Source organism: Pinus tabuliformis, chromosome J, assembly GCF_031772625.1.
Source record: "Pinus tabuliformis cultivar Carrire ecotype Pingquan chromosome J, CPIR1, whole genome shotgun sequence".
In the NCBI taxonomy this organism is placed as follows: domain Eukaryota; kingdom Viridiplantae; phylum Streptophyta; class Pinopsida; order Pinales; family Pinaceae; genus Pinus; species Pinus tabuliformis.
Genome location: NC_142295.1, coordinates 940494812 through 940507431, shown reverse-complemented (window position 1 = coordinate 940507431; position 12620 = coordinate 940494812). Strand labels below are relative to the sequence as shown.

At 34.0% G+C, this 12620-nt stretch overlaps 1 protein-coding gene across 1 annotated transcript; it reads left to right on the top strand.

Annotated features, from left to right (window-relative positions):
• Positions 1 to 2017: 2017 nt before the first annotated feature.
• On the top strand, positions 2018 to 5507 carry LOC149229871 (uncharacterized). The gene is made up of 3 exons (XM_089378769.1): positions 2018 to 4818; positions 4912 to 5004; positions 5177 to 5507. The coding sequence occupies exons 1-3, from the start codon at positions 4690 to 4692 to the stop codon at positions 5372 to 5374; spliced, it is 420 nt and encodes a 139-aa protein (XP_089234895.1). The 5' UTR covers positions 2018 to 4689; the 3' UTR covers positions 5375 to 5507.
• The last annotated feature ends 7113 nt before the right edge of the window (positions 5508 to 12620 follow it).

Genomic DNA, 12620 nt, shown 5'->3' with positions numbered 1-12620 from the left:
CAAGCAGGTTAAAGTTAAAACTAGCATTAGTACCCATTGCTAACATTTTTTTTCAAGAAGCTCCATACTTTATTTGCAACTCCTATATCCAGGATTCAGGATTTGTCGGGGGGGGAGGTACAGAAATGTCCTGAACAGCTCGAGATGCTCCTTGGCTTGCTACCTGATGTCTGCATGATGCAAAATTTAAAGTTGGGGGACATCCCATGTTATGGTCATATGCATCTAATTTGTAAATTTCATTTTCCTTCACACCATGCATCTAATTTGTATTCTGTATGAGAATTAACAAAGGAATGATGCTCTTTTTCCTCTTTTCTGCTTTCCACAATATTTGCTATTTTTTTTGGTGAGTTTTCCATGTTCTAGATCCCACTTTGTTCCCACACACTCAAATTTTAGTTGCCTTGCTCTGCCACAATAATAATGCTTCAAATTCTTAGTTCTGGATTTGCTTATTCTTATTTTTAGATTTGCTTTAAACCGAATCTTTACCTGTAAATTGAGATGTAAACTTAGAGTTGTGTTTATAGATTCAGAAATAAAGTTGAGTTTTTGAAAAGTTCTCAAATGAGAGGCAAACGTTTTAGGCTAAGCACAACCATACCCTTTATTTTCCTCCCTTCCTATGGATTATAATTGATAATCTAATATTTTTTAACTTCATTTGATTCTCTGAAGTTGATTCCCTTCCTCCATTTTCATTAAAATCATCATGTTATAAGGCAAAAGGGCATACCTTTATACGAAATTTTGCCAGCAAAGAGTCCAAAATTAAATTTTGGACAATTAAATTTTCATGCAACTAAGCAACATTGCTTTTTAACAATACTCTTGGTTCAACATTTTTTGACAATGGTCTTGGTTCAGTACTTTCTTACGAGCAGAGCCCTCTCCATTCCTTCAAGCAAGAGTGGTCTCCTTGGAAAAACAATAAATCTGACCATTTCAATTTTTTCATAATGTAATACCTTGTACCGGATATCTTTGGTTTATGCCTTCTAAAATCTTGGATACCTCATCAATTTTTCCCTTAGAGAAACACTGTTTTACAGAGTCAAAAAGTTAGTTTCACAACCTCTTCTAATTCTTTTGCCTTCTAATTGTAATGATTTTTCCACTTCACTGGTCTGAAATAGAGCAGACATTACTTCTGTGTATACTTTAACATGTACAGAGGATTTACAATCTATCACTTCTTCAAGAACTTTTTATGCCTCAATTTTTTTTCCTACCTTCCCAAGATGATGCATGCCATAGATAAAACTTGCATGACTTGGAACAACACGTTCCCTAAGCATTTTGTTCAGTATCTGGGCAGCGGCTTGAACTTTCTTTGATTTGCAGCAAGCTTTGATGAGTGAATAGTACAGAGCATATGTGGGTGAGAGACCCTTTCTAATCATTATCGCCAGTTGATTCACTGCCTCATCCACCATACCCAACTTGCATAGGCCTCCAATGAATGTCCTATAGCAAACTATATCAGGATTTAAATTTTTTCATCTCCATTAGATAGTTCCTTGCATGGTCCACTCTACCAGCGTTGCACAAAGCATTGATCAATGCATTCAAATGGATTGTCCACTCCGAGAAAGGATTGTCCCTGATTTTAATATATAGTGTGACAAACCGTATGTGACAGGCAAGTGGAAAACTTTTCTCGCAATTGACTAAGCGACGTCCTGCGAGCCAGACTTGAGATGGAAACCCTTGTCAGAAGTATATGCTTGGCTCTTTTCCAAACAAATGAAGAGTCAATGAGGTTTTGTGTAATCACTTCTGGTATCATATTGGGTTATTGTTAGAAGCGATAATTGGATTCGAATTCTCATCGAGTGAGTTGTTCTGCTTTCTCAATTTGAGAGGGTTGTTTGGAGGGAAAAACGAAAGAGGACATACAAGAATAGTGAGGGGAAAGATGCAGTGGAAGAGGATTGAGAACATCGCTAGCAGGCAGGCTACATTTTCCAAACGTAGGTGGATTGCTGAAGAAAGCTTATGATCTCTTGGTGCTCTGCACTGCAGAAGTTGAACTTGTGATTTTCTCCCCAGCAGGAAAGCTCTATGAACTGTTTTTTAGTGCAAATCCTACTATTTTGATTCTAATAATCATGGCTATGCAAACCTCATGAGATTCTTACTAATAACCCCGGTGGTGCAAGCCCTAGTAAGCTCGATGTTGAAAAACTTAGTGTAAAACCTCCAACAACAACATAATCAATACATGATGTCAAAAAAAATGGAGAAGCATCCAAGGTTCTTAAGCAATGATGTAATGAATGAGGTGGAGAAGCATCCAATGTTATTGAGCGATGGTTAGCTATACGAGGAAACATGCAATGTCATCTTCCTTTCATTTTCATGGATATAACTTAATATAACTTTCTTATGTAGAAAACATGGCTTATCTTAGGCTTAACCATGCATATAAAATACCACCTATCATCTTCATTGAAAAAAGAATGGTGTCTTTGTTCATAAATATCAGTGATTAATCGTAGGAATGGCTATTATTCTCTATCAAACAAAATCAAGGACTAAGTAATGAAGATCTTGGTCGACAACAAAACTTATGATTATCAACTTCACATTAAAATTCACTTCATCTCTGCCACCTTCAAGGAAATCTTTGTTATCCATCACCATATTGATGTTGTGACTTGGTCCTTGAAAAACATTCAGCATGTTTGATTCATGGAAACCTTCAAGTTAGACAGTATATGTCATGCTAACTTGCAAGAGATTGGTGTGAGGTACATTGAGGCTTGCAGGGCCTGCCCTGCAGTTTGCCCTCATGAAAGCATAGAAGTAGATTATAACCAGTTTCTTAGGAAACCATGAATCCTTTCTAGCCTTGACATCTTTGTGACCAACAAGATATACAACTCCTGATAATTCAGAACACTTCCATAGTTCCAAATGTACATCACAAGAAGGAAGTAGGTGGCAAAAACCATTTATCCAACCATTTTCCCCCACTTTCATCAAAACTGCAGAAAAATAAATTAGCTCAGTTGATCCAAATAGAACAGGAAATCCAATCACAAGGAATATATTTTTTGCCCATATAAGAACCATGACAAGAGTCACTAGGCTTGTAGTCACCATAATCATCTCTACCTTTGCAATGCCATATGCATTTGATATCTCGACCGTGCTCTTAAAACAATCACATACCAAGACACACATTATCATTAGAACACAATTGATGACAAGAATGTAGATCTGACCCATGAACCGTCGGGATGTGTGAATTATTTTCAATCTGGGAAAGCATCCTAGGGCCATGGACATTTTAATAGATGAAATTGTTGTTGAGATCATTGCCTGGCTTGCAATCATGGCAACAACACTAGCTATCACGAAGACTGGCCAGATAAAACCATCTGGAATTGAAGCAGAGAATACGTTCTCCACCACAGAGGGATGCTTCATAAGATATGCAACTTGATCCATGTAAGCCAATAGTAGGCATGGGAATACTACACATGTGAAGGCTATCTGGATGGATCTTACTGAGAAGTGACCCAAATCAGCAAACATAGCTTCAGCTCCTATTATGCATAACACGCAACCTCCTAGGGACATCCATGCTTTGATAGTGTTCCTCTTGAACAAGTAATAGATATAACAGGATTGAATGCCCTTAAAATTGTCATGTCATGTTAAATAATATTGTAAAGTAAAATAAAACCAATAGAGAAAAACCATATCATGAGTGCCAGAGAAAATGTCATGCCTACTTTGCTTGTACCAAACTGTTTTATGCTAAACAAGATCACCAGGAATATGATTGAGACAATGACCACTGTTTTCAACTTTAGTATTTTGTCAAATATTAAGAAATGCGAAACATAATATATATGTTAAAGAAGAAACATATTATATATCTTCAAGGAGAAACATATAATGGTAATGCAAAGTTTTAAAAGGTATGTGATCCTTAGGCTTATTGGAGAGTATATAAAAAATTTCACACCCTTTTATGAGATATGGGAGGAAAACATGTTAAAGATTTTTAATAAATATAAAATTTCCAAAATGATGCTAGTTACGTGTGATTCTTTTTTCATTGTTTGTCATTATGAAAAATGAAACTCAATGTTTTTTCATTAGTGCACACATATTTCATTATATAATTGCATATAGAAAAATCATTCCAGAGCCGATAACAATAAAAGTGAAGAATTTATGGTCCAACGTTATATTTAAGGGAGATGTTTGAGGATGACTTTTGAATTTTGTTTTTCATTTTAAGACATTTGGAGCAAATATTAGGAAGGACTTTGAGAAAGGATTGTCCTTGATTTTCGAAAATGGAGTTGTTCCTTTCCAGCCATATGCCCCAAGTGACCATCAAAGGGAGAGCTCATATGTTTTTTGGATGTTTTCTTTATAGCCATTTTTTTACACATATCCATAGAGTCCCCATGCCATTGATGTGAATTACTTGCTCGGTTTTTTTTAACCAAAATTTTTAACCAAACAAGAAAAATTAAAAAAATGCCTCAAGATCAAAGACTGAAACAAAGACCTATTGACATACCTTTTAAAGTATGGAAAGAACTTGTAAAATCATATGAGAAGTTGGATGCACAAAGAAAAGCCGGCAATGAGAGCATTCAGGTATTGAATTTTTCATTAAACATTATTTAGAATGTATTAATACTTATAAGTATCTTAGACATGTATTTGTGTGAAAATAAATTGAATTGGTTTATGTTTAAGGACAAGGCATCCAAGGCGAGGTTAACCAAGACAAAAGTCACTCATTGTAGTGGCCAGAAAGGTTTAAAAGAACTGATAACAACCTTTGTAAGTATATTAAACATGTGATATTTTTTTAATAAATTTTGTACTAGAAGAAAGTCATTGTTATCTAATTTCTCCCTATTTACTGATTGATAGGAACTAAAATATGGAAGACCTCCAAATCATTTGGAAAAGGAGGTGCTGCAGCAAAAGAGATGGGTTGAATTTGTTGTTTGGATGGACTCTATGGTATGTAATCTTAGTTGGATTTCCAATATACTTTTAAACCATATTTTCATTTTATTTTTTAGTACTATTAGATATTATATCTTACCTCATTTTATGGTTAACATTGTATAACAAAAACATGCATTGTGTTATGTAATTAATACTAACATGTAATATTGATTTTTTTTGTCAGAATGCTATAGGTAATGATTGCCAAGACGATGATTCAAATTATGTTCAACATATATCAGGAGATGATGAGGATGAGGATGAGGATGATGGTGGTGAAGGAGGAGATGATGATGATAGTTGCGGTGTTGGTGATGATGTGGATCAGAGTAATGAGGATGGTCAAGATGATCATGAGGATGATCTTGGTGGTGGTAGCTAGGCATGCACATGCATTGTTTTTTATGAAGAAATTATTGTGTAGAATGACATTGTCATGTTTAGATGGGTGTTGTGAATTTACCCTATATCAATGAGACATTTTGATTTTGTAATCATACGATGAGTTTGATTTATGTATGTTGTTAATTTATCGTAGAATAACGATATTCATGAAATATTTTGATTTGTTAATCATATTTGAATTTTACTTGTTTTGATTAAAAATAATACTGATTTTATTAGTATTATGTTGCTATTTTATACATGTTTTGAAAATTGTTAATGACACATTGTTTTTTTTTTGATGGATGTTGTCAATTTCTCTTAAATTTCTTTACAAATGATTTTGAATTGTGATATCTTCTTTAATGATATTTAGAAACTATCATATATTTCACTATGAATCTATAAAGGGGGTCATATATGTAAAGAAAAATATACTTTATATAAGAAGTCAAATGCGGATGTAACCATGGATGCAAAATTGAAAGTAAAATTGGATGTTAAACTGGGAATTAATACAAAATGCAAACAATTGACATACAAAGTGTTTTAAATTAGAAGTGAAAAATTGTGCAATAGTTGACACAAAGAAGGGAACAAAACATGGCATACAAAAGGATATCAAATTGGGCAAAAACAAGGACACATAAATGGGCACCAAATTAGATGCAAAAAAAGACAACAACTAGATGTAAAATAAGATGCAAAGTTGAGCATTAAAAAGAAGCAAAAAATGTTATAAATTAATATGCCAAATGATGATGCAAATAATGGTGTAAATTTGGGATGCAAACTTGGGTGCAAAAAAGGAAAAAAAAAAGATGTAAGAAAAGACATAAAACAAGATGCAAAATGGGGTTGAAAAAAGGTGAAACCAAGGATGCCATATTGGATGTAAAAAATGATTCCTAATCACATGCAAATTTAGGCTCGAACTCAGACACAAAATTATATGCAAATGTGGACACAAAATGAGGCAAAAAAAGATGCAAATTTGGATGGTGAAAACGATGTAAAACTAGACACCAAAAAAATGCAAAATTGGATGAAAAAGTCGGTGTAAATAATGGTGCAACATTGGACACAAGTAGACACAAAAAAATGGTGCAAAAAGGGGCATAAAATAGCTTAAAATTGGATGCAAAACTTGGTGCAAAAACAAATACAAAAGTAGACGTAAAAAATGGCTCTAAATTGAATGTACCATTAGACACAAAATAAGATGCAAAGGTGGACACAACACATGACTCAACATAAGATGCAAATATAAATGCAAATTTGGATGCTCAAAATGATGTAACATTAGATGCAAGAGATGGTGTTAAAAATGATGCAAAATTGGATGAAACAAATGACGCAAAATATGGTGCAAAATGAGATAGGAAAAATGGAGACAAACGAAATGTAAATGTGGATGTAAAAAATGGTCCAAAAAAAGATGCAAAAATGGGCACAAAAATGGATGCAAAATTTGGTGCTAAATCAAATTCAACACATGGTGCAAAGATAGGCACCAAAGCTGGTGCAAAAATAGAAGCAAAAACTAGTGTAAGACTAGATACAAAACCTGGCGTAAGACTAGATGCAAAAACTGACACAAAATGGATGCATAAAAAGACGTTAAATTGGATTCAAAATACAGTGTAAACTTGATGGAAATGGTGGTGCAAAAATGGAAGCAAAGAATGACACAAATAGGAAGCAAAAGAGAATGAAAAATAGATGCAAAAAATGACACAAAACTAGAAGCAAAACCTGTCATAAAATAAGATGCAAATCTTGGTTCAAAATTTGACGCAAAAAATGATGCATAGTTTGGTGTAAAAAATGATGCAAAATCTAGCGTGAAAAAGGATGCAAAATCAGGTGCAAAAAAGGACGCTTTAAAAATTGTACAATAGAGCCAGATTTAGCGCCAGGTTGCTCATCACAATTACAAAAAAAATGCACTAAAATCTAGCGCTAAATCTGGTGCAAATCGCTGGTTTTGTTGTAGTGATTCAGCTTGTATCTCTCTTTTTTACTGTAATTAAGATCATATAATTTCACATTTATCACGTGATCCTTCTAAAATATTCCATCTATATATATTCAATAAACTATTTATATAAAAACTAGTTCTATTTCACATACTATCTCTTAAAATCTTAACTACCCTTTTTCCTAATCATTGACATGCAACAACAATTGATAGGGACGAGGTCAATACTTTGTACAAATTCGAATGAGTACCCTAACTAGGTTTTGATGAAAAGAATTTCAATCTTAATTGCTCACTATATTCTTCCAGATTCCCCAACTCCTCCTTAAACACATAATTCAAATCAGTTATTATGTTATCATTGTTTACTAGTTATTACACTCAACTAGTACTGGCTAAATCTATTTGATACAATTGTTGCAAAACTGTTCAGATATAGATTTTATTTTGTCTCTTATTTCTCAGTGCCACTAAGCAATGATTCTTGAAACAACGTTCCAAAAACCTAAGTTTTTAAATGTATGATAGATTACTATCAAACTTGAAGTGATTGCTCCATTTGTAATGTCGAACATTCCTCATTAAATTCATAGAGTACTAAGTATTTCATTCCTCAAGGAATAAGAATCACTTTGTGAGTAATTTAATAGAGGAGCACACTTACCTTTTATGCACTATCATAACATAACAATTTTACCCTGATCCCATTAGATTGAGGGTTGAACCTAAAGTTCTGATACCATCTGTCATGTTCCTTTTTTTATCTACAATTTTTTTTGTAATAGATATATATACCTATAGCTAAAATGCACCCTGTAATAAAAATAATATGTCGATACCATAAACATTAGAACTGATGTGCACCATTACTCGAAAGTCATCTACATAATTACCTTTAACGCTAAATGTGCATACCACCAATGAATCGTGCTAATAAGAATTATTTCCCTAGCACCTTCCATTCTCACCATGTCCCTTTTACCTTTGGTTATTGCATAACCTTGAGCATTATGGGTTATATGTGGTATGAGAATTTTTCTTCATGAATCAAGTTATGATTTGATCATTTCGATACCTAACTTCTTAACTCAGAAATAGGTAGCTAGTTTAATCTTTTTGGCTATATTAGGTTAAAAACTTCCCAAGTCATTTTCTATAGCTCGATTATGGTAGTTCTTAGGTTTAATTTGATGTTTCACTACCTACGCTCGCAGCACTAGAATGTTTTTTCTTACCATTTTTAGAAACATATCCCCTCCCTAATGTTACACATTCACCGATATTTATGACATTTAACCTTTGGCTAGTTCCGTGATATTCTGTGATTTTTTATTTATTAATGGTTCCCTACATGGCCTAACCTACGTAAAAAGTTTCGCCACTTACCCGATGCGACGAATAAATTCTTCACATGGAGTGTTGAAGCTACCAGACTTCACTCAATGGCTGTGATGATCAGAAGAGGGATCAAGGGTAGCGATTAGTCCACCCTAACCCTCATTCACTTTTCCCAAAACCAAAGGGTAATTATGCCCCATTCGTCGCCACTCCAAGTGCATGGTAGTCTAGTAGGGCTTCTCTGTCTATGCATTGTGGTTCACGGTTGCCACTAGAGGCTTCGTGGTGTCGTTTCGGCTCAATCTCTCCCTCACCTGGCATGCCTCCTACTTACAGGTAAAGGACCTTTCTATTGCCGTTGTCACTTAGATTTATTTATTGTAAGTGTTTATGGGACATAGCACTGCTCCTAGATAACTAATATACAATGTATCGTTACTTATGACCACATGTTTGTTAGCTAGGGACAACACATCTTTGGAGCGGTTTCAACTTCCACTTGTTCAATTGTGTTGCGTGGCTTCCATTGAGTTCTTCTTTTTCTTTTTCTACAGCACGAGGGTTGAGCTCCATATGCTTATTTTGATGATTATTTTCTATATATGTTAATATGTGTATAAGGTTTCTGGGAATGGATTTGTTAAACTATGAGGGTATTGTCATTTTTCCTCCTTGGTGGCTTTGTGACACTATTTCTCGTTCACATTTGGAGATCCATTTCCCCTGTCATCATCACTGGTTATATTGTTTACCGACTTGTAGGTAATCAACTTTAGACAACCCAAATTTCATTTCTATTCTACTATTTACTATCGAAAAATAATATTTCGACTTACGACATTGCTACTCGCACGATTTAAGGACGGGTTTCTGGTGGCCACTACTGGTTTTTTTTTAAACTTACTCTGGTGTTTGGACCATCGGGTGTGAGTTAACTTTCTTTAATCTAACATCATTGTCGTAGCTTTAAGGTTCTCTTATAACTTTGAATGTCATGTTTCGCTATCTTGCCCAGTTTTTATTTTGGGCTCTTGTCAGATATGCTTCCCCTCTTTCTACAAAGGGTCAAGAGTAGAGTCTCCTACCATGTGTAGCTCTCTTCGGCCAAGGTGAATGTAATTCTAGTTTTTAACATATAATTGGTGTATATTGTGCCACAAATTAACTCTTATGTTGTTTGTATTATCACACCTATCTCATGGATGGTGGTATCTCTATTTTATAGGTACGAGGGTTCCTTTTCTATGTTTCAGTATTCTAGCGTTGATGCACAAGCTACATTCTAGGTAAAATTATATATAGTTTCCTCTATCTCGAGTTCCTGCAGTATTTTATTGTTTTACAATTTTTACCCTGTTATTAATACAAACCCTGTTTTTCCAAAATGTCAGTAGCACTTATGCTGTAATAGGAGTAAAAGAGTGTGTGAAGACAATCCTACTCATCCGAACCCATTTGTTGGCATGGCACTTAGTTGAGGTAAGAGTCTCCTTTTTATCTTGTCTAATATTTCTTTATGATTCACGTATACACATTTTGCAGGTGGAATTTAACATTTGCGTTTTTTTTCCTTTTATTCCATAGGCGGTCCTCGCCGTAGAAGTGTTCTACCTTTCAATGCACTCATGGGGCAGCCCCTTCCCCATATTTTCTCCGACTCTACAATCACAAGGTCGGTGAAATTCCCAATATTGATTTTATTTTCGTTTGGTGGCTTGGTACAAAGTGGAAAATGTGCAACGATTTCTAGAGATTCCTTTCGTAAAATTGAATTGCATATCAATTCCTGTAATTTATATGGTTACTCATTTGTATAGTTAATATTCTATAATGAATTACTAGTTCAATTATGCCATTTCCTTTATTTCGAAGTAAGGCACATGGCTAAGACATCTCTGCCTTTCGGCAGTCATCATTCTTACAATAGTTGAATTTTGAGGGTTAAGTCTCTCCTTGGTCAAGGCACCAGTGTGTTATGTACTATGACAATTTTTTCCAATTCCTAATGGCTTTAGACTATCATATATTCTTTTAGCTATGTGAAATGAAACTCTTGTTACATACAATGCCATGTAATAATTTATTTTCTTGGTGATTTAATGTTGATGCACCAAAGCTACAACTTTGAAAATTTTGTGCTTTGCTAAATTTATAATAAGTTTTCCATTGCATAGTTCTGGTTTTTCTCTTTATGTGTATGCTCCATTAATACAATTATTTACATGAATAATTTTGAACCCAGTTCAGGCTTATTCCATTATTTTCACTTGCATCGGTTATACTATTATTTACTGGTTTTGGGTTCTTGCATGTGGTAGTACTATGTAGTGGTCTGATTTGAGTTCTCACCTAGTGTATTCTCAGCGCAAATTATTACTTAAGTAACAACGTAAGTCAACAAATTTTTCCACCCTCGCATGTATTGAGTTGTATTTTTTAACTACACTTTCAAATCCAATTGTTCCATAATTTATACATTCACTTTAATTTCAATACATCTCACCCATAAAGGAGTTTTCACTTAGAGTCTTTTAATCATAAATAAATTTGTATTACCACTGAGTACTCTCTTCTCCCAACCAAAACTAATGGAGATGGTAGGTTCGTAATTTCCCTAAAGTGATGGTCCTAATCATTTGAGCCTGAATATTGGATTTTCCAAGTATATTACCAGTCAAGTCTCCGTGGGTAACACATTTTCTTTGTTATTAACGTCAGGTAATTCCATTTTTAGTTGTCATTCTTGGTTTAAGATATGAAACTATTTGTTCATTCAAGGTCAGAGGAATAATTTCCTCTCAAACTTTACCCTTTTAAATGACCCTTCAATGACCCAATATCTTTCATTCAAAACATTCACGTACTTCATAGATTACATCACCAATTTATCCTTTAATAAGGTAACTACATGTTCATATTAATGAGCATAAAACACATTAATTTAATCCCTAAGTCACTTCATCATCTCTCTTGAGAACAACATAATGGCATGCTGATGAAATGTAAATCTGTCTTTTCAATTTCTTTCCTACAGAATTATGAACAGATATTTCTCACTGGTAACGCACAGATCGATTATGGAGTTTAAAAAAATTGAATATCAATTAATTAGTTCATCATGTTCTATTTCTCTCAGAATTCCTGTATCCCCTATTTGTATTGCCTTTCACAGATAATTTTATTCCTAATCTAACAGTAGAAGGTCCGTAATTTCCCTAAAGTGATGGTCCTGATCATTTGAGCCCGAATATCAGATTTTCAGAGTATATTACCAGTCAAGTCTCCGTGGGTAATACAATTTATTGTTTTGTTTTGTTATTAAGGTCACGTAATTTCATTTTTAGTTACCCTTCTTGGTTTAAAAGATGAAACTATTTGGTCATTCAAGATCAGAGGATTATTTTCCTCTCAACCTTTACCCTTTTAAATGACCCTTCAACGACCCAATATCTATCATTCAAAATATTCACCTACTTCATAGATTGCATCACTGATTTAACCTTTTATAAGGTAACTACATGTTCATATTAATGAGCATAAAACACATTAATTTAATCCCTAAGTCACTTCATCATCTCACTCGAGAACAACATAATGGCATGCTGACGAAATGTAAATATGTCTTTTCAATTTCTTTCATATAGAATTCTGAATAGATATTTCTCACTGGTAACACACAGATGCAGCATGGAATTTTAAAAAATTGAATATAATTAATTAGTTCATCATGTTCTACTTCTCTCAGAATTCATGTATCTACTATTTGTATTGCCTTTCATAGAGAATTTTGTTCCTAATCTAACAGTAGAAGAACCAGTTGAGTGCACACTACCTAAGAAGATGTCCAATATAATTTATCCGCTCAGCGCTATCAATAAAGTAGTAACTATAATAAAGGCAATTAGCTAATTTCTTTCTCAACTAC